The sequence below is a fragment of the Poeciliopsis prolifica genome, unplaced genomic scaffold, assembly GCF_027474105.1.
Source record: "Poeciliopsis prolifica strain line A6 unplaced genomic scaffold, Auburn_PproV2 SCAFFOLD001, whole genome shotgun sequence".
Classification (NCBI taxonomy): Eukaryota; Metazoa; Chordata; class Actinopteri; order Cyprinodontiformes; family Poeciliidae; genus Poeciliopsis; species Poeciliopsis prolifica.
The window spans coordinates 2,114,053-2,140,491 of record NW_026562376.1 but is presented as its reverse complement, the minus strand read 5'-3'; the positions used below and the strand labels follow the sequence as shown (position 1 = coordinate 2,140,491).

At 40.5% G+C, this 26,439-nt stretch overlaps 1 protein-coding gene across 3 annotated transcripts in view; it reads left to right on the top strand.

The window, feature by feature from the left end:
* Window positions 1–24,996, top strand: part of hipk2 (homeodomain interacting protein kinase 2) — an 87,364-nt gene extending 62,368 nt beyond the window's left edge. Inside the window, exons 6-15 of one of the 3 annotated variants that reach the window (XM_055027873.1) lie at window positions 4,035–4,219; window positions 4,297–4,459; window positions 7,343–7,568; window positions 8,210–8,331; window positions 12,900–13,030; window positions 14,392–14,574; window positions 15,239–15,559; window positions 15,964–16,214; window positions 16,301–16,461; window positions 16,800–24,996. In XM_055027873.1, the coding sequence (XP_054883848.1) occupies window positions 4,035–4,219; window positions 4,297–4,459; window positions 7,343–7,568; window positions 8,210–8,331; window positions 12,900–13,030; window positions 14,392–14,574; window positions 15,239–15,559; window positions 15,964–16,214; window positions 16,301–16,461; window positions 16,800–17,264 (2,208 nt within the window). In that variant the 3' untranslated portion in view covers window positions 17,265–24,996. The remainder of the gene's footprint in view (window positions 1–4,034; window positions 4,220–4,296; window positions 4,460–7,342; window positions 7,569–8,209; window positions 8,332–12,899; window positions 13,031–14,391; window positions 14,575–15,238; window positions 15,560–15,963; window positions 16,215–16,300; window positions 16,462–16,799) is intronic. The other 2 variants (XM_055027888.1, XM_055027881.1) reach the window with 2 other exon arrangements.
* The last annotated feature ends 1,443 nt before the right edge of the window (window positions 24,997–26,439 follow it).

Below are 26,439 nucleotides of genomic sequence, written 5' to 3'. Positions count from 1 at the left end.
GAATTGGGCGGGCCTTATGTTGTGTTTGGGCTGGAAACTGTCAGCCAGATCTTCCTTCACGACAAGTCGAACCAGAGAACTATTGCTTTCTTCTGCTCTGCCTCACGTCCAACACAAGCAGGTTAAGGTCCAGAGCCGGTTTGATCCATCGCGTCCTGACAATTATCTGTCAAATGTATGAAATCCTTTTAAATATTTACGCTGCTGAGGATGTCCAGCTGCAGCAGAGTTCAACTGATACACGGAGTTTTAGGAGCCAAATGAAAGCAGCTGTTTGCTGAAACTCCCGCCGGCTCTCCGCCTGTCTAATACCTAACAGACATTCAGACTGAAAATGTGCTGCGACCGGTTAACAGGCCTTGATGCGTTCGCTTTGTTTTTCTATTTATGCTGCTGGGTGAGGGCTGTGGCTGTGCCTCATCTGTATTTCATATAAGCATGTAATAACTAAACCCACTTAATGCTGCTGATATCCTAAACCTCAGAGCATCACTGATAGCATTGTGTCAAGTGTAAAGCTTGGTGGAGGGGGTGTTATGATGTGGGTTCAGCCACTTAGTTCCATTGAAAGAAAATCTGTGGGTACAAATTCTAGCATAAATATCTTTTACTATTTTTATATTTTGTAATATTAAAAATATTTTAAATAAATTAAAAATCTTACATTTCATCTGCAAAAACAAAACTACCATACAAGTAACTTTTCAGCAAGATATGGAAGTTTGGTTTAAGTTGATAATTCCTTAATGTTGATGAAAAAGTTCCACTGGCAGATTATTTCACTGATGACGTTGAAAAAATGTCTTGTTATTAGTGAAATAATGTGAGCTTGTCACATTATTATTGACTTAAAAAAAGCTAATACATCTTTCCGAAAAGTTACTTGTAAATTAGTTTTATCTTATTTCAAATAATAAAATTTTTACACAAGAAATTAGACAAAAATACAGATTTTGTTTTTGCAGCTGGTTTATTTCACTATCATGTTCCCAAGACGGCTCAAAACCTGAGTGATGTTTACCTGTGTATATATCACCCTTACCTGATCCTGCTGGTAGATAATGGGTTCAGTGATGATTAATTTGGCTCAAATGTCATCGTCACGTTCTGTGGTTGAGCTCCTGACAATCGTTTCCAAGATAAAAAGGTTTGTGCAGGTGGATTTCCTCTGTTGGTGGATGTTCATCTTGATTACATCCAGACAGCGGCCCCTGGAAAAACCAACCATGCGGACACCCGACACATGTTGCTGCTTAAATGATGGAGACAATTACAGAGGTTCAGTGGTGCCCAGGGCCAATGTCAGGCCGGTCTGGAATAACGTGGTCAGCTGGGACGAGATGGTATCACTTCCTGGGATTGTTGGGTTTGCAGCACCAGGCAAACGGTTTAATGAAGCCAACGTGTGCTGGCATGATATCCCCTGGGTTATCTGTATCTTCAGTGCTTCCAGCTCTGTATCCTGTCTTCCTCTCTTGCAGCACCACTCGATTTACTAAAAAACATGTGGAGGTAAGATTCAGAGCTACTGACATGGGGTAAAAATGGCCTGTTTTACCCCCTCTCACTGTCCTGATCACATAAACAAGTCAACACTGTGGACGTCTGTGCCTGCGATTGTAATGGATGCTGAAGGCTCTGCAAGGCCGAGGGGCGGGGAGCCAGGAAGTGATAATGAACCTCCTTTCAGTCGTGGGAAACGTGTGGAGGCTTCAGTCATGAGTATATCTAATTGAAGGGAAATCAGACACCAGCTTACAGTAAATGCAGGACTGCAGGAGGAGTCGGTGGAGAGAGAAGGAAGGCCGGAAATACTGAAAACATCCACCATAATCTGCAGTCCATCGGTTTCTTTACTGATAACCGTGACAGGATGGCCAAGGGAGCATCATGGTCTTCATTCCACTGCACTGCCTTGTAAAAGGGTTCATACCCCATTTCCTCATGTTAAAACCAGAAACACTGACGTGTTTTATTGGAATCTTCTTCCATAATCTCACACAAAATAGCCTGAATCATTATAAGTCTTTAGTCAGGATAAACCAATCCACTTATTTCACTCCCAATGCGATACAGATATCAGAGGCGACGCATCAGCTGGTACTGATCCTATACGGAAAATCAGAATTCACTTAAAACTAATCTATTTCAAAAATTAATCACTCTCTAGACCTGTGAGTAAGAACTAGGCATAACGAGAGAAAATACGGAATAGGATTAATCAGCATTAATACGTGTTAATACATGCGATTAATCTAAAAGGTTTATCTCATTAATATTCACATTAATATTCACATTAATATTCACAGCCCCACTTACAACCTAACTAAAGAGTTAGTGAGTTAGTTGATGCCACCAACCAAGCTGAGAAGTTTTAGCCTTTTCTCTGCCTACATCTCCCAGAATGCTGTGCAATTCTGGATCAAAGTCTGGTGAAGTTATTGAATATTCTATCAGATGTATTATCCAGTGATTTTGATCACGTTATATATTGATATTGATTTATTGTCCAGTTCTAATAGAAAGATGTTTCAGCCTCTGTTTCTCCCTGGTTGTGTAAAAATGATTTGGGATTATGTTGAAGGCAGGACTGCGACATGCAGGCCATGATGTCAGACGCAGCCTGGATGATCCTGTTGCTCGACGTCTGATCACTTTTCCTTCTTAGACGCTCCTCTCAGCATGTGGCGTTTTGCTGTTTTGGGGTTTTAATGAGTTTTGAAGAATTGGAAATGCATAGCTTCTCTCTTCAGTTATATCAGTAGATGATCGGAACATTTTCTCCTCCTTTTTTGTTCATTTGTCACTTCTGTTGGACCTGATTGTTCACATTTCCCCAAAGTCATCTCCCTACAGAGGACATTGTGATTATTTCTCACCTCATTTCGCAGATTATTCCTTTATCGAAGCCAGCGGAGATGACAAACAAAGAGGCACGGCTGCAGAAGCTGAATAGCCTGCATGAAGATAGGAGCGTGAATCAGATTTGCCGTGTTGACTGGCAGCACATCTGATAGACCCTGGAGCAGACCCGCAGATAAGCGCTGCGTCTTTATGAAAAACAAGCCTGCTTCCTCCACACAGTAGTCACAATAAACAAGGCTGCCTGTCTGCTGCCTGGTCCTGCTCCCACTGCCTGACAGTCTGCTCAGCGGCTGCGTCCTGACCTTGTTCCCCTCTGCTTCGTCCCTCACCAGACGCCACGACACTAAAAGTAGCTCAGAATCAGAATTAGTGCCTCACATACCGAATCAATCTTTGCTTATGTGTGAAGCGCTAAAGCAGAAAGTCGGCCGCCTTGCCAAGTATTTACCCACAGCCTGGGCCGCAGTGTTTATTACGGCTGAAGCAGCTTGATGTTTCAAGGCAGCTTCCCAGAATTTCCCTCAGAACATATTTACATTAAGATGCTGTGTCAGCTTTTTCAGAGCTGCTCACAAACTGATGTCCTGTGTGAAACTGACAGCGAGTGGCCGTGTTTATTGAGTTCCTCCGTTTTGTTTGTTTTTACGTCTTTGGAGGAGATAAAATTCTCGCTGAAGGCCCCAGGACATTTTTCATCTGCTGCTATGAATACCAGTGCAAATGTTTCTAATCCCACTGCAGAACAAGGTTATCACTGAGCTCTGACACGCTCCTTAAATTACGAGACCTTCTGTGTATTATTAGCTTCCTTCTTGGGAAAATGATGTGGTGGAGATTTTTCTGATACCCAGAGCTCAGAGGAAGTGTGCAAACCTGGAGATGCACCGATCAAAGATTTTTAAATTGATTTCTACAAAAAAATCTGTTTGTGTAGGTTTTCTGACCTACAAAAACTGATTTTAAGAACTGCCATTAAATTAACTGAAAAGTGACAACAAGACTAAATTCAAATACAGTAAGATTTTTCTCAAAAAAAATCTCAAATCACTCAGCTGGCTTTCTCATGATGACCGAAAAGCTACAAATTCTGCAAAATCCTCCAGGTTATGGGATTAAGGGATATTTAAAACCCAAATCTGTAACAAACCCAGTTTTCTTTCTGCTTCCAGGTGAACATGACGTCAGACCTGGAGGGGAGCGACATGCTGGCGGAAAAGGCAGACCGGAGGGAGTTCATCGACCTGCTGACCAAGATGCTGACTATCGACGCTGACAAGAGGATCACCCCCATCGAAACACTCAACCACCCCTTCGTTACCATGTCGCATCTCCTCGATTACCCTCACAGCACCCAGTACGACCCCCAAACTCCGTCCTGTTGCTGTTTGCACCATTTCTGCTGTTCTGCTCACTCCCGCTCTGTCTGCGCAGCGTAAAGTCATGCTTCCAAAACATGGAGATCTGCAAGCGTCGTGTCAACATGTACGACACAGTGAACCAGAGCAAAACGCCCTTCATCACCCACGTGGCCCCCAGCACCTCCACCAACCTCACCATGACCTTCAACAACCAGCTGAACACTGTGCACAGCCAGGTGAGCGTCAGAGACAACATGACAGCGACTTGCTAAAGTGTTCTCACCTCTTCCATATTGAAATATCTTAGTACACTTGAAATAAGACAGAACTAACTGACAGGTGACCTTAACAAGCTTGTTTTAAATAAATAATTTCTTTAATATTAAAGTTTCATGTTATAAGTGAAATAATCTGCTGCTATGGGAACCAGTGCTTTTTGTCTTATTCTTATTTACTGAGATATTTGTACTAGAATTAGACTTAAAATACTTGGTGAGATTTTGTGTTTTTGCAGTTGTGGGTATGATTCATCGTTGTTAAGTTTGAAGCTTGACTAATAATTAGAGTTTATCAGAGTATTTGTTTGAGAATTACTAAAACAAAAGTCAATTAAAACGCTATAAACTGTGAATTTTGTAATCAGTAGCTCCTCTGCTTCCCTGCCAGAAATGAGCCGTTTCTGCTCTCATTAGCTCCATTCTTCCTGTTGTCAGTTTATCAGCCTCGCTCTCCGTCTTGGTGCCTGGATATCTGTCTGCCCAGAGTTTCTGTCTGTGGCCCGGTCCTGTGGGACCGTCACAAAGTGCTGATCACACACAGCTTCCTGCTTGCCCAACATCCCTGGGCTTGCAGGGCCTTAAGAATCCCTTCACCAGGCTTCCTCGCGCTCCCGTCCGCGTCTGTCTTCTCTTCTTTCCTCCCGTTTGGCTGAGTTGAGCCTGTGGTGCTTTACTGCTTTGTTCCCCTACAATCTGTGAATCCAAACTGCTGACTTTTGGCTTGTGCAGGAATCACAGAACTTTTGGTTACAAGGTTTACCAGATTGTGCACAGCTATAAATCCAACTCTACCACCAGCTATATTGAATGAGCTCATATAAGCGACAAAAACTTCCTCATTCTGTGATTTAAATGCGTCAACATTTCCTCCTGCTTGTATTTTCTGCAACTGGCTCGCAGGGCAGCTAAACAGGCTCAAGTTACTGATTTATTTTTTCTCAACTCATTTGTAAAACTGGAAAGTGTTTTTGGCTTGTGTTTTGCTCCTTGTGTGCCTGTTTCTGATGAATGCCACAGAAAAATATTGATCATGTTTTCCTCTCCTAATGTTCATCACACTCTCTAAAGAGAGCAAATGAAAAATGAAAGCTCTGCTCCTATACACCTTATGCAAAAAGCTAAAATTAGACTTTGTCTCATGGTACATCTCCTCATCTGAAAAGAAAGAAACCTGTTTCTTTTAAAACTGTTTGTTTCCCAGAAAGTATTCCACATGTCTAATGCTTCAAACACGCAGAAGTTACCAAATTTACAGAGCTATGAAATCACAGCTGACTGAAATGTATTTCTGTCAATCATAACCGAGATGGAAACGAGACAGGAACCTTGTGACGTGTGAGTTATTAACTTTTCTACACAGATTGACACTTTGTGTGAAAAGCTGATGAAGCGTTTTGCTCCAGGCTCATTTTTAAGATCATGTCCCGTTTTGGTGGGAACAAGAAACATTTCTGCTTCTGTAAGGTTCATGTTAGCATTATGTCCGAACTTTACATGAACTCATCATGGACACGAATATCACATTCACTTTGGCTTTTCACTGATGCATTTCAGTCAATCCTTTTTTCTGGGTGGATTATTATTATTAATCAATATATATTTCCAGGGATTTTCAAAGCTAATAATTTGGTGAACAAGTTTGAATAAAAGTCGATTTGGTTAGAGGTAACTTTGAAATAATCATTTGACTTGTTCAGCACCAGGCTTGATGCGCAGTAGTTGATTTAAGTTTAAGTCAAATAATAGTTCTTCTTTATTACATCCAGGCTGTGCAATGTGCAACTATTCCTGGCAGCAAACCAGTCCCTCAGCATGATGGTGCATCCTGCACATTTTCTGGGTTTGAAAGTCATGATCTTCTTTGATCATGAACAAAAATCTAGCTACATTTTTTTCGCTCTACTACATAATAGGGAAAGTTATTAATGTTGTTTTGTGCAAAAAATAGAAAATAATGTGTTTGAGTGTCTTTTAACTAATTTTTTTTACTTGAATCAAGTAAGAGTAAATATTGCAAAAGTAGTTCGCAGCACCACGAAAGCAGTAATTTTGATTTTTAAAAATGTGTGTGTTGTTTGTAATTTTGCAATATTAGTTAGTAATATTGGAAATATTTGCCAAATATTTCAAAATTTGTCAGTAGCAACACACAGCGATTTTTATTGTAAAAAAATCACAGATTTTGTAAAAAAATCAGTGATCCAAGCAGAATTATGTAAAATGATCATTGCTGCACTAAAATGCCCTTTATTTCACTACAATTGGAGACATTGAATGAAAGCATGTCAGCATTTGATCCTTTGTGCATAACTTAGTTTGAGTTATTTGAAATATTTGAAGTAAAAGTTTTTGCATCTTTCATTGGGGATGCAAACAAATCCACAATACATTTAAACACATACAACCGATTTTTTCTTTTAAAATTCATTATAATCACATATTTTCATCCCACAACAAAAGCAGAATGTATGACCAGAGCTGTAAATTTTAATAAGCACCCAGAAGCGATTCATTCTAGTAAATACCGATACTGTGGTAAACAGCTCAAATGATTCAACTGCTTTTACTTTCAGGGGATTTTGTGTCATTGAGTTATTATTCATGCAACTGAGGCATTGATTGCGTTTCCACTCACATCCTTTTTCTCCACCTAATTAATCAAATCAGCAGTTTGCATATTTTAAGATTCCTCTGCTCTGCCTGCTCCCAGATTCTTCCTTTGGATTTCATTATTTCTGCCCGGATTGTTTCAGTTGTAGGCTGATTCCATCCCACCTCCCTGTCATTCCCATCAGAACCTCCTCCATCATAACTTTTATTTTGGTCCCACCATTCCTTTAGGCCACCAACCTGGCTCCCTCCTCCACCAACAATGCCACCCTTTCCTTTGCCAGTCCTGACGTCTCCATACTAAACTACCAATCTGCACTCTACCAGCCCTCTGCCGCCTCCATGGCGGCTGTGGCCCAGAGGAGCATGCCGCTGCAGCCGGGGGCGCCGCAGCTCTGCGCCGCTCGGCCCGACCCCTTCCAGCAGGCGCTCATCGTCTGCCCGCCGGGATTCCAAGGTAACCACGTTAACAGTAGCATGGCAAAACTTCAGAATATCAGAACTATGTTTTGTATTTATAGAAACATCTCAGTGCAACAAAAAAGCAAATGAAAGCTGAATTTGCTTTCATATGTGAAGGACTGTTGAGTGCAACAGTGAAAGCAACTAGTGTTAATCCACTCTAGTAGTGGATTAACTTCACCCAACAGTAGAGTGAGCTATGAAAGGTCATTACGATTTAAACTGGCAGTTCACAGAGTGCTGGAGACAAGCAGAAGTTCAGTGGAAGGAAAAACTGTGTCAAAAGAAAGATTTTACAGGAAACAGGGAAGACTTTGGTCAAGATGCGAACATCTAATGAGAAAATGAATTATTTGCTTTAATTACTTTAAGCCATAGTTACTAAAATGAACAGAAATAAATGCTTTAATTTTCTCACTGCATGATGTATAAATATGTGAGTTTAACTTTTTGATGCAAGAAACCATTTTTTCAATGATAATTTTATTTCCTCTTTATGATTTCAGCGCACAATGCAGAAATGTTTTAAGCATAAACTCTGAGTTATTTTATCTCTGATCTGATATGAAGTCATGTTCTGAGTTCCTTTCATGCTATTTTTATAACGTTCTTCGCTTGTGTTTGATTCATGACCAGGTTTGCAGGCATCCCCTTCCAAGCACACCAGTTACTCTGTGAGGATGGAGAACGCGGTTCCCATAGTGACGCAGGCTCCTGGTGCCCAACCTCTGCAGATCCAACCCGGCCTCCTCACACAGGTAAAGGCACATTCCCACATTTTATCTTTATTTATTTATTTTGTATTTAATTTTTAAACAGGAAAAGATCAACAGAAATCTGGCCCGGCTCAGCATAATTACTGTTTCACAGCAGGTTCTTCTTCTGCAGAACATAAAACACACAGATATGCAACATCACGTCCTATTAATAGACACAGAGACTTACCGATTTACAAAACAGTCCAATATTTACACTAAACAGTGACTGTTAAAAAAAACACACATCGAAGACATGATGCATGATTCTTCTTAAAGATTGACTTTATATGTTTTGAAGTTTCATTCTGTTTTAGAATAAACATAGAAAATGACCTTTGGTCACGACAGTTTTTACAGGCTGCTAGTTTCGTAGTCGATTGGGTTTTTGCATCAGAGCAGAAAAACATACAAGATAACACAGTTTGATGATTACTGCACAAAACAAAAGTTTGAAAAGTTAAAGCATTTGAATAAAAAAATTATGAAACGAGACGTTATGAGTTTTTTGGGACTTATTGGGTTCCAAGATTTCATTAGTAGTAAAAGAGCTGACAGATAAACATAGTAAAAGATACAAACTCATTATGAAAATGACAAAAATCTGTTGTACTTAGAGCAATTCAGGAATACAATAAATCACATAAAAACAGGATTTTTTAATTAAAGCAGCACTGAAATGTTATTTTTATTTAATCCCATTTTTAAAAAATCTGGATTCATGTGTGTAGTTTGTATAATGTTTGACTAAATTTATGATATTATGTGTTAATGTTGAAATGATCTTATTTGTTGCATGAATATTATTTGGGTTTAATCAATTGGACTCCAGGTAGATGAGCTTTCCGCTGTGGTGGAAACAAATGGGGAGCCTAATAAATAAACAAATAAGTATTATGGCATTAAGATAACGGTTCGAAACAGAAGATGCTGAATATAACCTAATTTTGAAATTAACTTACATTTTTTATTTCATCTTAGCAGATAAAGCTTGATAAGTTAGCGTCATGACATTCAAATGCGTTCAGTCGTTGGGTTCCTTTTTTCCCACAATCCCTCAGTGGGGTCTCTGGTTGGGGGAGGAAAACACGGTGCCTGCCGGCAGCTGGTTGTGCCTGAGTGCGTTCAGGTCATCGCCCCCCTCTGCTCTCCATCCTCACTCTGGAAAGGTCCTGAAGCTCCAGTTGCTCCCGCTGCAGCGACTCCTGCTTGCACAGAAAGACTGCCGGTGACTTACATCCCCGCTCCGCATCGTTCTCCCTATGGAAATTTCCATGCAGGCTTTAAATATCCCTGAGAATCCTCGGAGTTTAAATCGTTCCCTTATCTCTAGTTAATCATCCAGTAGGCAGGCATGCGAGGAGCGAAGCTGCAGTCGCTCGCCTGTGCACGTGCGTGTGTTTCTACGATGAGTTAATCTGTCAGATACCAAATGGTGATTAGCTCCATGGCTGCTTCCAAGTCAGGCGCTCCAAATTACAGGCCTCCCAGGATCTCCAGAGGTCAGGGAGAAGCTCGGGTGAGGCAGCAAAAAGTCAGCAACCTTCCAGCAACCAGGCCTAGGACGGGGTTTCAGGGCCTCACGAAGAAAATAAAATTTTGAGAATAAAGTTGTGATAAAATAACAAAAAAGTCATAAAGTAAGACTTCATTCTCATAATGTTATGACTTTAGTTTTGTATAAGTTTGTTCTTTGGAATAATGTGACTTTATTTTCATAATATTAACTTTTGTCTTGTATTTTTACAACTTTATTCTCGTATTATCTTGATTTTATGCTCATGTGACATTATTCTCATAATATTATAACTTTTTCTCTTATGAGTTTATTCTCGTAACCAACCATTTAATTTATTTATTTTATTATTATTATTATTATTATTATTATTATTATTATTATTATTATTGTTATTATTATTATTATTATTATTATTATTATTATTATTATTATTATTATTATTATTATTATTATTATTATCGTCATCATCATCGTCACAGTTCTGACTGTCATATTACGACTTCATTCTCAAAATATGACTTTTTTTCTTATATTATTCCCACTTTATTCTCATACTGATGTGACTTTATTCACACATGGCTTTATAAGTATGTAAGTTTTCAGTTTATTCTCATAATTTTGTGGCTTTATTCTTGCCAATATATTTTTTATTTTCTTGTACTGTGGGCCTGATATTCCATCATAAGATCCAACCAAATAATGATTCAAATTGAAAAAACAAACAATCTTATGTTGCAGTAATGTTGTTCCTCCGTGCCTGCAGGTGTTCCTTGTCACCTCCGTCTGCACACATGTTAAACAAAGACAGGCAGTAGTTAACTGAAGCAGATGGCTTTTACAGGCCAGTGAGCAGAACACCTAATAACTGGGTATGTGGTGAGTGTATTTATTCCTCTGCTGTGGGAGGTCTGAGCTCGCCTCCTGCTTGTTTACTGTTACCCACGGACTCTTTGCCCACCTTGAGCCAAGCCAAGGTTGGTCTCAAGCACCTGGCTGCGCAGAAACGGAGAGAGATGAAGAGAGAGGGTGCAGCGAAGGTCGGGGGTGAGTGGCTCTGAGCCGGGAGGCAGGGAAACCAGCGGGACCTTTATCTGGAGCAGGAATGCAGAAAATGTGGAAACAATTGGGGAGTGAGAGCCCAGGCTTTGAAAGGCCTGAGGTGACAAAGGGTTTCTCCCAGGCAGTTCGGGTCGCGGTGGGAGGCGGTGGGCCGCTGATGGTGATGGTGGGCTCTGAGGAGAAAGAAAACAACCTCTTAACTGGGTTACCATTTCAGGGCAGACGAGCCAGTTACACAACGCAGACGGCGCGTGAGAAAGGCATGCAGAGTGGCAGGAATGGAGATAGAGTGAGCAGGAGACGGGCTGGACGTATTAGAGTCTGTTAATGGGCTGCTGATAAAAGGGCCTGGATGTGGTCGGGATGTAAAGGACATCTCCAGAATGTTCCATTAGAGATGTCAGTCATTATGGCTGAGACAAAGCAGCCATGTTGCACCAACTCCACCCCTAACCTTCAGCTCTGTGCAACCTGCCTCACACACAAAAACAAACCAGTCACATCCAAAGATTACCGTACAGAATCAACGCCTCAAAGAAGTGTTTTGGTTTTTTTTATCAAATATTTTATATCATCAAAATCAGACAATGATGAAATCAGAACCTCTAAATGTGTTAGTTAGTGGGTTTGATGGATGTTTTTCTCTAAATGAATGAAATCATCATTCTGTATTTACTTAGGTTGTCTTAAAGTGAAAGTAGTTGATGATCTGAAACATGTAGCTGTGGCTGCAAAGCAGAAAAAGAGCTGAAGACATTCTGCAACACATACTGATGGTGTTGTAAATAGATGCATAAACAATATTAAAGGGACAATTCATTAGCCTTGACATTAAAGTGCTAATCAATAGAGCTGCATTAAACTGCTAGGACTACACACAAACACACACAAACACACACAGGCGTGTTCAGACACACATGGCACATCTGCAGGCAGATTACGCCCGCGAGGTCTCTGGTTCTGCATAAGAAATTCAAAGATGGCTCTTTCAGAGCAACCTGAAGAGAGGTAGGAATCTAATTAGAGCGCTGGTTGATTTGACACACATCACACACATAATCACAGGCAAGCATCACACACTCAGCTGCTCATGTTCGCACCCAGACACACACACACACACACACACACACACACACACACACACACACACACACACACACACACACACACACACACACACACACACTCAAAGAAAGGATCTGAGGTATCTTTATTAGGTCCAGCTCTGCGCTCTCCTCTTCACGGATGTCTCCCTCAAATTGACAAACTTCATCAGATATTTGCCCTCGAGCTACTCTAGTTTGAGTTTAATGTTTCCACTTGTGCTTTTTGAAAAGAAACCATCATTTTCTCATTCTACATTATTTAAAACATTTCAGCTAACCAACATAAAAATAAAAACGGTCGGATTTTTGCTCCTGCCTGTTGATGTTCGATCAACACTTCACAGACTTTTGGACTTCCTTGTTTTGAATTGGAGGAGAGCCTCTGTGAACTTAAGTTTTCAGGTTTTGTTCCAGATTCGTCATTGTATTAATGTCAGGACTTTGACTAGGATGGAAGCTGTCCCATATCGTCTCTGTCTGTGTATTTAGGATGGTGTTCCTGCAGCCTCTAACAGGTTATCCTATGGGATTTATCTGGATTTATCTCCATCCATCTTTCTGTCACCTCTGATAACTCAGTTTGTTTCTGGCAGTAGCTTAATTAGGCCTGCATGTTATATCCAGACATGTGTAAAATAAATAAGTTGTGTGTATTTGTATTGAATGCCCAGCAATAAGACATGTTTTATGTAATGCTAGGATTAGTTTACTGTAAAACATTATGCATTGCTCTGTGTTTGTATTACTTCAAATGCCAGTAAAATACATTGAATTTTTTAAAGGAGCACTTTCTCTGCACTTTGTATATTACCTGACCAGTTTTCAGTTTTCAGTCTCCTTGTTGTGACCTTTAAATGGTTGTTCTGACCCGGGTTCTCTCTCTGCAGCAGGCCTGGCCCAGCGGCACCCAGCAGATCCTGCTGCCTCCAGCGTGGCAGCAGCTCACCCACACCTCCGTCCAGCACGCCACCGTCATCCCAGACTCCATGGGCAGCACACAGACTCTCGCCAACTGGAGGTAAACACTTCAGTAGTTTCTGCACAGTTCATGCAGGTGACTGAAATCCCTGGAAATGATTGAATTTCAATGAGGTGTTCTCAAGGTTTGGAAAGTTCTTGATATCCGTGAAAATTCCTCTGTTCAAACTGCAGCGTTTTAAGACACAGTGCTATCTGACATTTAAAACTAATTTTCTAACGCGGTATTTATAATACAATATAAGAATTGAACTGTATTTTTTGATGCATTAACTTGGGAATCTTTGCTTCTTTTGTAACTTTATCTTGAAATGAGAACATGTGCTGGATGGAGGATCGAGTCGCCATGCAGGGTGCAGCCTGTCACTGAAGTTAATTGATGAATGGGAGGCTAGATGGAAGCGGGTCAGAGGGACATATATGTACAGATATACAATGTGCATGCCTGTTTGAATCCATTCAGGGTGTCTGTCTGGGAAGGCAGCCCCCGCCCTGCCACTCCTTCCCCTCCTGTCCAGTCACAGCTCTGTGGTCCTCAGAGAGAAGATCGGGAAAGTGTCGCACTTCCTCTGCAGAGCTATCGCTCCACAGCTGCTGGTGTCAGCTCCTCTGCCCTCCCTCTTTGCTCTGTCCTCTTGTTTTTTAGCCTCTTCAGAAAAGAGAGCCAGTGCCACCTACTGGCTTCACTGTGAAATACTGTGTCCTTGCCAATGTCTACTGATTTATATCATTATTTTGCAGATTGATCTGACACTTTTTCTGCAGATTCTTAACATGCATCTGAATACAATAAAATATAATTGAAAAAGTAAATCTATTTGATCAATTCAGTTAACATTTTTTAACTCATATAGTTTTCCTTTGGTAATTTTAGCAATTATGGCTTTCAGCTTAAGAAAGCCAATAAAAAAATTGAAGTAAAATAAAACAAGGAGTATATAAGCCACAGACAATCATTCTTAGAAAGAAGTGTATTAATGGAAAGATTAGTGGAAGAAAAAAAATGTGGTAGTCAGAGATGTAGCCATGACATGAGCTACAACTGTGAGTTCATGTTGTAAAAAAGGCCTCAACGTAACTAATAAGTTACATAAAGTTAGTGCCAACAACACACAACAGTAGATCTTTCTTGTTGGCTCTTAGTGCTCAATCAAAAACCAGAACTTTAACACAAATAAAACTTTACTCAAGTGGAAGCTTACAATACAGCCAAGTAAATTCAGAATGAATTTATCCAGAAAAATGCAGTTTGGGGAAACCACATGTTAGCACAAAGCGCTAAGCTAACGTGTAGTCTACCATTAACAATGTGGAATTAATGCATTTATATGTTTGTTTCGCTTCTTAAAATTAAATAGCTACTATTCTAGTTGATTGAGATGAATGTGTGTCATTCTGCAGGAATTCCCATCCTCACGGGAGCCATTATAATCCCATCATGCAGCAGCCGGCCTTGCTGACTGGTCACGTCACACTCCCATCAAACCAGACTCTCAATGTGGGCGTGGCTCATGTCATGAGGCAGTCATCCACCAATAACAACTCCTCTTCCAAAAAGACCAAACAGCACCAGATGTTGACCAGGTATGCAAACTGCTGATGAAGCCTTTTCAAAGGACTTTATAGTGATAAAGGGGCATTATTATATAATATCAATTTTTTAGCTTTAAATCCTGTTTTGCTTCCCTCGTCAAAAATATACCTGGATTTTTTTCACGCACGTTTGAGGAATCATTTAATCTCCCTGGCAACCATTCAGCTGTGCAAAACGCCTGGCTGGACCGAGCCCCGCCTTCGAGACGTAGCTCCTCCTCACAGCTGCAGTTTCCAAGCTTACAAGCTTCTGGCTCACAGAGCAGCACTATCCCTTGAACTATCCCACACTGCTCCTTCAGACTAGCCAGCAGCAATCTGCTGAGCTCATCATAGGAGCTACGGTTCAGATCAATGCTGGTAAAAGTTTAGTTAAAGGTTTGGTAGAGGAGCCAGCTGTGATGAGTTCCTAAATGCAGAGTTTCAGAAAGAGCAGACGTTTTTAAAGAGACATAGACCCAATTTCAAGGTCTCTTAAATTATGAAATATAATTTCTTTTAAGTCATATTTTAAAACATTTTTAAAACAACTGAAGATAACACTGTTACTTCATTGTTCTATGAAACGTTACTACGTATATCATACTGCCCCTTTGATGCTCCTGAAACTTCAGCATCAGTGGCCTGATCTCTCCTCCACCTCTGTTTTTCCAAGGAACGTGTCGACCTATGAGGTGTCATCCTCCCAGATGGTGCTGTCGCCGCAGCGATCCAAGCGGGTGAAGGAGAACACGCCCCCTCGCTGCGCCGTGCTACAGAACGGGTCGGCGTCCCACTGCCCTCCGACGCAGGGCTGCGCCGGAGGAGGGTGGGGCGCCAACGAAGCAGAACAGGCTTCCAGCACCACCCGCAACCATCAGCACCAACACCACGTCCCCAGACAGACCATCATCATCCCCGACACGCCCAGCCCCACCGTCAGCATCATCACCATCAGCAGCGACTCAGAGGACGACGACCAGAAGCAGAACAACGGGTCCGTTTGGGCAGGAAACTGCAATATAATTCAGAAAACCGATCAGATTTTAGGTTTATTCATTTATTTACAAATCTTGCTGTACATTAAAATGTCTCATTAATAACAATAACATTAATGTTTTGAGAGAATTTTCAAGTAACATGTTGATTATGGCCCTCTGAAACACCAATAAACTTTAACTTAGTAAAGAACCCATAACACTGGAATTAGAAGATGTTTAAAATATCCACAATAAGATGCAACAAAAAAAACCAAAAATGAGCCAAAATCATTAAAAATTCATAGCAACTTCCAACAATATGAATAGTCGCCTCCTCTCTTTCTTTCCTATTTGAAGAGTGGGAACAAAATGCAGAATGAGTTCAACATTCCTCCTAACTATCTATGTCTGTTTTCTGCAGCTCATCCTCCAAGCACAGAAAGAACGTCATCAGCTGTGTGACGGTCCATGATTCCCCAGAGTCAGACTGTTCCAGCCACAACAGCCCCTATAGCCTGGAGTCAAGACCCCACAACCACAACAACAACAACTACGACACGAAAACCACCATCCTGGACAACTACAACAATGGGAACCCTCGCACAATCATCATCCCTCCGCTCAAGACGCAGAACACTGAGGTGTCCAGCGAATGTGAGCGGTTGATGCCAGGTAAACGGCGCTTTAATGATTCAGATACAGAGGGAAAAGTTGCTGCTTTGCAGGTGAACAGATGGATTTATTTTTCTACTGAACAGATGGACTGAATCATCAGAATATAGCTTACAAGTTTAAATCCTCCAATGGAGTGACAACGGGCAATAATCACATACCAGGAGGCGTGGCGGGGGGCGTGGCCTATCGGCAGCAGCGTTCAGGACCACACCCCCTTCAGCAGCAGCCACTCAATCTCAGCCAGGTACAGTACACAGCAAACAGTCAATGTAACAGATCATTACAATATTGTTTTGATTATGCCCCATCAAGGCAATATGTACAGTGTTCGTTTTACGCAGAATTCACACTTTGCTCATTTTTAGGCTTCTATTTTGGTTTCTGCAGCTTCTGAAAACAGTCCAAACACTTAAAAACACGTCAGCAGCAGCATTTCCTGCGAGTGTAAATGTTGAGTTCTTAGGCGTGGCCACAGAGACCCCAAGCAGCTCATATTTTGTGTGAAACATGCAATGATCATGTTTTGTACAGACCGTAGAAGTATAATAGGACTGAACTCTGTTGGTTCGTCTGTTATTTCAGGCTCAGCAGCACATGGTGGCTGAGCGAAACGCGGGACACCGCCGGCAGCAGGCCTACATCACCCCCAACATCGCCGCTCAAGCCCCGTATTCCTTCCATCACAACAGCCCCTCCCACACGGGCGGCGTCCACCCGCACCTGGCCACCACCCACCTGCCCAGCCAGCCCCACCTGTACACCTACACGGCCCCCGCCGCTCTGGGCTCCACCGGCGCCGTGGCTCACCTGGTGGCATCGCAGGGCTCGGCGCGCCACGCCGTCCAGCACGGGAGCTACCCCCCCAGCATCGTCCACCAGGTCCCGGTCAGCGTGAGCCACCGCGTGCTGCCATCGCCCACAATGCACCACAGCCAGTACCAGGCCCAGTTCGCCCATCAGGCCTACATCAGCGCCTCACCCGCCTCCACTGTCTACACTGGATACCCACTGAGCCCCACCAAGGTCAACCAGTATCCTTACCTCTAGAGACGAGCCGGACTGACACTGAAGGGGCCCGACCCCCAACCCAGCGATGCTGCTTCCTGCACTGCAAAAGCACAAAACCTCACCAAGAATGTTTAGTCTAGTTTCTGGTGCAAATATATATAGTACCCTTGAAATAAAACTTACAAGTAACTTTTCAGCACAAAATAGGAGCTTGTTCAGTAATTAATTACTATTATTGAGACTAGCAGCACTTCAACAAATTCTTGTTCAAATAAAAGTAAAAAGTAGTTGAGAAATGACTGAAGTAAGAGTAAAAAAGCAAAACACTTTTCCTGTATTATATTATAAATATGATAAAATTATTTTTTCCACTTATAACTGGTACTTTTTAAATAAATTTAAGAAAATAAGCTCCCTTATCTTGCTGAAAAGTTAGATCTAAGTTAGTTTTGCCTTGTTTCAGCTCTACTAAGATATTTGCACAAGCAACTGGATCTTGGGTTGATTTTGTGTTTTTGCAGTGTTCATCCTCCATCCCATCCTCTCCTCGACCTCAGACATGAACAGAGACAGAGGAACATGCAACCCTCATGAAGCTGTCATGTGTAACTTGAAGAAGGAATGACTGAACAGAAGGAAACGTGACTCAGATCCTCTGGAGAAGAGAAAATTTATGGCGACTGTTTTTCTTCTTTTGACGATTTAACCCCTAGAAAAGGGCCAGTTCTGCTTTTGTTTCCCTCCCTTCGCTTTCCTTTACAAAAGAAGCAATGTCTCGTTAGTTTTATGGGGGAAGTTTCGAGGACAGTGGATGTTTTGAGATTTATTTCATTTCTTTCCCTGCTCTCCTCTCCCGTCCCCCGCCTGAATATGTTTGGGACTGTTGAACAGTGGGGAGATATTGACTGGAAGTTTGAATTCCCAAAAGCTTTGGGACTTGGTGAAATACGGAAACCTGCTGCTCTTCAAAGATAAAAAAAATACTGATGGCCTTGAACTGTCTTAGTATTTCCAAATCAGCGGAGGCTTGGGGTGAAAACGAAGAGAGGAAACCCCACCCACTCCGCCTCCTCCAGCAGAGGAGGGAACTGGAAATCTAACCAATCTTTTAGTGTATTTATAGATATTTGTTCTTTTGTTTTTTCCACCTTCAGTTTGATCTAGGTGTCTTAGCTGGGCCCCGTGTATAGAATGTAGCAGTATGCACCTGTTTTTATTTCTTTTTTTAATTCCCTTGATACCAATAGAGTTATTTGTTATTTTTTCTTCTTCAATGTGATTGCACAAAGTGGTTATAATAACATAGGCATGTACAACGTGATTGTCTGTGTGCTACTGTCAGCCATGCGTGTGTAGCTCATCTCCACAGGATCCTCCTCAAGTCTTTAGATGTCGATCGTCGTTCCCTCGTAGTGCCTTACAGATTTACCGACACAGTTTACTCGGTTTGGGTCCCGAAAGCCGCGAGAGACTACGGCTAAACTTAGCGTGACGCATTTTCCCCGGTTTCACATCTTAATCGGGACATTTGTAGGTTTCTTCCAGGTGTAGGCTCAGCCCTTGCTGTTTCACAACCACAGCGTCCCGCAGATGAAGATTAATGTCAAAGCAGAAATCACGCCGAGCTGTTTTTTTTTTTTAATTGTTATTGTTGTGTGTGCATGAGATAATTTGCCTGGGTTTTTTACCAAAGTCAGAGATAAAGTCATGTTACACTTCGCTCTGGAAATTCATGTAAATATAAAAAGATAGATGTAGAGTGAAGCTGTAGCTGTTTTCCTCGTTTTCTGCTAATCACATGAGAAAACGTGCGTCACGAATAGGAAGCGCAGACATTCGCTCAGATGTTTCGAGGTTGCAGGATAAAGTTTGAGACACAATAGAGTTTTTGGTGCATCTCAGTAAATTAGATTATGACAGAATGTTCAAAAAAACCTCAAAAATATTTTATATTTCAGTCATTTCTTTTTGTTAATTATAAGGATTATGGCTTGCAGCAAATGAAACCCAAAATTGAATCTTTTAGAAAACTATAAAGTATCAAACAAACAGACTTTTGAAAATTAAACTTTATACATAATCATGGAGAAAACTGCTATGAATACTCACTACAAAGAGGGTAAAATATAGCACAGAAATTTTGCTGTACCAAGCTTATTCATAGAAAACGCAGTGAAAGGAAAAAGTGTGGCCAATCTAGCACAGTAATACAACAGACATTAAAACAGATATTTGTAGTGTGGTCATGTACACGTCCTGTCAGAAAATGAAACTAGACTATAAAAAGCTAAAATGTGTGTTCTAACTTCCTCCAGACTCTGGGATGTTGATTTTCAAATAAATCTCAAATTTGCTTTCAAAAAAATAACTTGAAAACATTATGTTTTTAACCAGTCTTTTTTCTTCCACTCAACTTTCCACCAATATTCTAATTGGCTGACTAAATTAGCCATCTTTCCTTTGATTTTGTGAGTTTCTATTAGTCATAATCATTACACTTTACAGAAATAAATCACTCTCTTATTCAACAAATGCTAATTTCTTGAGATGCACTGGTATTTTTCAAGGTTAAGAGCTAGTCTGAGAGAAGGGCCTGACAGAAAGTGATTGTTGCCATGAGGTAGATCAGCAGACAGAGCACAGAGGGATGTTTGGAAGAGAAACCGAGCGGGGTGAAGGAAAGGGGGTGGTTGGAAGCGTAGGGCCCGTTCAGGAACGGGGGGAACTCTCTATCTTAAAAGGGACTTAAAATGGTTGTAAGTTGGCAATGAGCAGGTTGATCGATACATTGAGCTGCGGCGGGTGCTGCCTCGCCTGGCGGCGCGGCGGGCGCTGCCCTCGTCGCGCCCTCGCCTGGCGGCGCGGCGGGCGCTGCCTCGCCTGCCGGCGGGCGCTCCTGAGTATCTGACATATTGTTTGTGAGCTCTGATGATGCGAGCGTGGCTTTAGCAGCGGCGCTGCAGGACGGGAAACGGGACGCGCATGCACCTGGAAGGGGCGCCTTATGGATGTTTTTGTCCATTTGTCTTCGATCCAGGTACACCACGAATATCGCCATGCCGACGGGGCGGGGATGCCTGAACACTTAGAGAACCAATAGGGCTGCCGCTTTGTGTGTTTGCTGCTTGATTTTATTTAGCCAATAGCATAAATAACCATTTGCCCTACTGAATGAACATGGGCACATCAGAACTACTGGTGGTCTAGTCAAAGCCTTCTGCCCTCCTCCTTGGTATGCCATAGTACTTGCATTTGAAGTGATTTTTTTCTCTTTTTAACTTATCTTCATTTTCTTTTACATGGCTGTAGTACTTGTGTTTATTTTTTAGAGATTGTTGCAATAATTCTTGTGGACGTTTTATCAAAATGCGTGTTTTTATGATATGTCGGGCTTATGTGGGTTTTGTAACCTGGTGTACAGTGATGTTTCGTACTGGGTGAAGGTGGGTGCACCTGTGTAAAGTGTTGAAACACTGCTGAGGGTAGAGAAGCGGGCAGGCTGATGATAATCCACTGGGGCGCTTTCAGAAGCCTGCTTTCGGGTAATCCAGCCGCCCTCTGGAGTCGGCTTTCATCCTGGTACTTTCTGCTCCCCGTTAACGCCTCGGGTCCAGGTACTTGAAGATGTGATTACATGACATGTCGCTGGTTACATCAGGCATCTCTGTTCTGTTGTTTTCTGTTTCATCTCCTTCGTTTCCTCTGGGTCGTTCAGGTCTGAGCACACGTGCATAACTTGGAGGATTTCTGAATCAAACTACTGAAACATTCCACTGTTTTTGAGGGAATATCACAACTACTGTCCACACCCGTCAGCATGAGGCACCAAAGACTTTAACGAGATCGACCATGCACAGCACAGAACAAGCAATCCTCCTCATTGTTGCCAGAATATCCAGGCAATAACTTCAAACGCTTCATAAAGTGTGGATTTCACTCTATGAAACGCATGTGTGTGAGGATTTAACATGCATACAGCACAGGTGTTTCTTTGTGGACTTTTATCTACGACGCCATGATAAAGCAGTTACCCCTTGGTAGATATCTTCTATTTTCTCCACACACTAAAATATTTTAAAAGATAACATGAACAGCTTTAAAACTGTCCCAACCAACATGGCTGCCTATCAGCCACATTTTTTTTTGGCTCATTTCCCTGTCGACCTGATTGTGTAATTATTACCAGAATAAGAAATAATTTTAACAGAACCCAACTGACAGAAGTAGGAAAAAATAAGTCAAAATGGTTTCTAAGGGAGAGTTTAAGGTTAAAACCATGAAGGCCCATCTTACATCTACAAAAAACAAAAAATATATTTTTGCTCTACTTTTAGTGCAAATATCTTAGTCCATTTGAAATAACACAGAACTAACTTACAAAATATGGAAGCAGATTGTTCACTGATAAAACATTTTATCAGTGAGGCAATCTGCCAACAGAACCAGAACTTTTCATCAATTATTGACTTAAAACAAGCTCCTATATCTTGGTGAAAAATTCTTTGCAAGTTTGTTTTGTGTTATATCCAGTGCACTGAGGTATTTGCAGTAGAAACGAGACAGAAATTACTTGGTAAGAATTTGTGTTTTTGCAGCGTGGGACCATGAATTCTGTTTTCTAGTGAAAACCGTGTTTGCTAGTTCAGGTTAACTAGATTTATGAAGTGGGACGATGATCCAAAACACAGCAAATCAACCTGTGATTGGCTGGAGTAGCCTGGCCAAAGTCCAAACTGAAGTCCAGTAGAGATGTTGTGGCAGGTCGGTTTCCTGCATGACGACTGTTAGCGAGACTTCAGTGCGTAGGAAGTGGGAGGGGCTGATGGTCGAAAGTCGGTAAGAAAGTCACTACTTTTGATGTCAGTCACGTTTTGAAAATAAGTTGCTGGATGCATCTGAAAAGTCATTAAATATAGAGAAAAAGTAGATAAGGTAGCAACAGAACTTTTTCTGTCGAGACCACACCCCTCCACTCAAGCCCACGCTTGGCCACGCCCCTCAGCAAACCTTAGCTCCGCCTACTTTGGTGGGATCTTTTCCAAAATTGTCAGGAGTCGGAGCCTCTGACCTTTCATGCACAAATACCCTCCAATTTGGCTCAAATAATTTCATTTTCCCTTCATAGATGATGTTTCAAATAATTTTTTGCAAACTTCTGTTTGTATTTACTCTGATTATCGTTGATATTTCTGATAACCTGAAACATTAAAAAACAAAAACAGAATAAAAGGGGTAAATACTTTTTCACAGCGCTGTTTCAAAACATCTTTCTTCTGTTCTTATTTTGAATTCTTCCACGCTTTTTACCCGTTTAAATGAAACCAGAAATGAATGATCATGCCTTTTCTCTCTTGTTGTTTTCTGTTTTTAATGTTTTAGCTTTATTGTTGTGGTAGGAAAGCTAATTTTAAAAGGTTTCAGAGAAGACCTGCAAAAATGAATAACCCAAAATGTCTGAAGCATACCTTTAAAAATCATGGTCACCTGCACAAAACGAATGTAACATTATGTGACCCATCCACATCTGTCATGGCTTTAGATTTCTCGGTGGGTGATTATTTTATTAATTTGTGACTCATGCATGGCACAATAACTATACAACTGGTTCCCATCAAAACCCCACTAAAAACCAACAATGTAATGTTGCCTATTATCATAATTAGGATATATAAATGGTCTTATTTTTTCAAAATGAAACAACACTGTGGAAGTTGATTTGTATGATATGTTTGTCTGTTTCTGTTTCACATAACCAACATTTTATGGATTACTGAAGAAAAAGAGGGTCAGAAAAGTGAGCATCATCGTAGATAGAGTGCCCTTAAAATTACCAAAACGTGCTTAAGTAGTGTTTAAAAATTTTCGGTGTTGCTGAGGTGTGTACAGCCTTCCCAGATAGCAACATTAATGTTGACTACTGCCTTCCAAATAACCAACGATACCTCCAAAGCTTTAAAAGGTGACATTTTAATTAGTGGAAACTGAAACAAGGCAGCGTGTCCATCTCTCTGTCGTCCTCCTGTCGAAAAGCGCTCAAACTTCCAGTCCTGCTTCTGGTGTTGCTCATCCAGACAAACATTCCTGACAGTGTTACTCGCAGCAGTCATTCTGCAACGACTTGCAGCTCGTTAAAAACACACCTGCAACACCTGCACTGTAGAAATACCTGGCTGGAGCTGCAGCTGCTTCCCAAAGGTCAAAGGAGATGAAGACAGGTGTGCAGGTAGATACGTTATGTCACAGAAAAATGCATAATGTAGTTACACAAACATTCTCAAAACCCCTTTGGATACATGTTATTATTATTATTATTATTATTATTATTTAACCCTTTTGTTAATTTGATCTATTCCTTTCGCTGGTTATTCCTCGGGGGAATTCAGGGTTGGGTGGTCATGGTTTGATGCCTTCATTGACTGATTCAAATTAAATTTTTTTTAACACCTCCAGTTATAATTATTGTGTACAAAACCTGCTAAAGAGAAATAACTGCTTACTTGAAGTAACTTAGGTCCTGATTTGATAACAGAATTATTGTACATACCATCTATTGTTTTTTATGAAGAACTTGAATGTGCTAGAATTAGATTTGAAAAGCTTTTTATTTGTTTTTTAATTTCTTTGGGAAAATATTCAGCTTACATCAGAAATCAGAGCGGTACCGAATTTTATTTTGTTTTCTGGGGACTACTACACTTAAAAAAATGAAAAAAAAAGTTTCAGATTCTTTGATAGAAGTAGAGATGATTTGATTCCAACAGAAAATGTAATTTAATATATGGGATTTTTCTTATCTATGCATAAAACTTGTGTTTGTAATCTTTATCAGATGTTTATTTTAATCTAAAAAAGTTAGGAAAATACCTGCTGTTGTGTCTGTGGACTGAAAGTAATGAAAGCTCTTAGTTTTGATCTGTTTAATAATTTTATTTTTTATTTTTTGTGAAGGAAGAAATTGGCCGATTCAGATATTCCCTAGTAACTATGAATGGTAAATAATAAGTTAACATTCAAAGGACCGAGAATAGGAGCGCATCAAACCCTGACCCCCTTTTTTGCGTCTATTGCTGTATGGTTTCTCAATGTTGTGATATTTAATTCTTTGTCAATGAAGCTAATGTGTGCTGCAGTATTTCCTAGTATACATCTCTGTTGATGGTCTTTTCTTTATTAGTTTTGTTTATCGGGAAGTGATGTCTCTTTATTTCAATCTGTTATTGTAGCGTTTTATGTATACCCTGTTCCTTAGCCTAATATTATCAAGTATGTTATGAGAATGGATATTTTACTGGCTTTATAGAATGTTTTAAAATAAATATAATATTGACAATGAGAAAAAGAGGATTATTTAAACCTCCTAACACGTTGACTACATGCTACTAAGCGCTTGTGTTTTTCCATTAGGATATTGTGTGCTTCTCTTAATCATTTTCGTTGTAGAAAAAATGAGTGAATTTATATTAGGCTTTGAAAAACTAATGACACAATTGTAAATTTTACAGGAGGTCTTTTATTAGACAAACAGCAGCATCAGATAGAAGAGAATAGTCATTTTAATTGTCCTCCTTTCTAACTGTAGGATGAGAAGGGGCTCGCGTTGTGGTGAACTATGTTCTAGCTTGTTATTCACTGTTACTTTTGATCATTTTTTGGGTCTCAGAGGTGAATCGAGTTAATGAGAATTTGTAAGCTCACATATGCATATTGTATATGTGTAGAAATGTAATCACACTTTGTCTTGGATTTACATTAAACTGTTAAGTCACGGCAACAGTCTCCACTTTTTCATTCGACCACACACCATGTGTCCAATTCAATTCACTTTGTTTCTATAGCAACAATTCTCAACAAATGTTGCCACAAAGGACTTTACAGAAAGAAAAAAATATTCAAATTAGTTTTAAAAGTTTTGCATCGAGTCACTCACTTATATCATTTACTCACAATCGCTTGCATTGTGTTGTTGACAGCAATCAGTCATACTGAGTATGCACGTGGCGACAGTGGAGAGGAAAAACTCCCATCCAACAGGAAGAATCCCTGTTGGAGGCAGAACCAGAAACTTGCCCAGTACAATCTGCCACTTTCCAAGGTTTGAGAAGACGGAGCACAGACACAAAAAGAACCAGATTCACTGAAACAGGATAACCGTCTACACTCATGAAAAGTAAAACAACACAAGAGAGAGAACAATTAGTTAATGGCAGAATTATCTCAACTGACCCTCCATTTCACAGCTAAACACAACGTCAGACCAGAAAAACTACAACGCTACCAGTTGGAATAACAAAAACAATGCATGTTGGAGATTAATGGGAGAAGAAAGTGAGGAAAAGTGGTCAGTTTGTCCATCGGCAGCTATCTGCCCCTACGCCTGCACCCAACTGGGAAAACTTTGCTGTTTTAACTATAAAACTTTATCAAAAATGGAAGTTTCAAGCTTCCTTAAAAGTTGACAGGTGCGTCTTCCTTTATAATATGTTCAAAAATACAAGCGCAAGCATTGTTATGAAACTGCATGTGATAACTTTTTACAAAGGTGAATTAATCTTATGTAGATAAGATTAATACACACCAGTGTGTAGGTATCAACAAAATACATACATTCATGATGGCAACATTTTATAAACCAACAAAATAGAAAATATTCAACCTAAAAGTTAAAAACCCATAAACCTTTCTTTTATTAAGGAAAACATCTGTCAGTTTTCACGGCGTGTGTTTGAATCACAAAAATTAACGATTACAATAAAATTATTTTGCATTCTGAATTGAAAAAGAAAACATGACCTTTGACCTACTTTTAACTTGGTGATTTTGGATTCGGATGCAGACTGTCCTTCTGAAACCTTAGCAGGACCTGTTTGCTACCACTAGGTGTCAGCACGCACCAAAATGTTAACTTGCACTAAATGACAATGACGTTATGTTGATTATCTCCATTTCATTAAAAACTAACAAACAAAAAAAAACCTTCCAGGCTCAAGTTCTGCAGGCTTTGAAAGCAAACCGCTGTTTGGATGCCACTGCTTTCTGGAGCGACTCAGTTTTACGAAATAAGCAGCAAAATAAACAATCATTCTTCATTTTTTAAAATCCCACACTATTTGTAAAGGTTGCGTTTTAATAAAGCTTCAAATTGTGATTGAGCTCAAAAGTTAAACATAAAGGAGTTTAAAGTTTCAATATAGGACTGCAGACAAATCAGGACTCA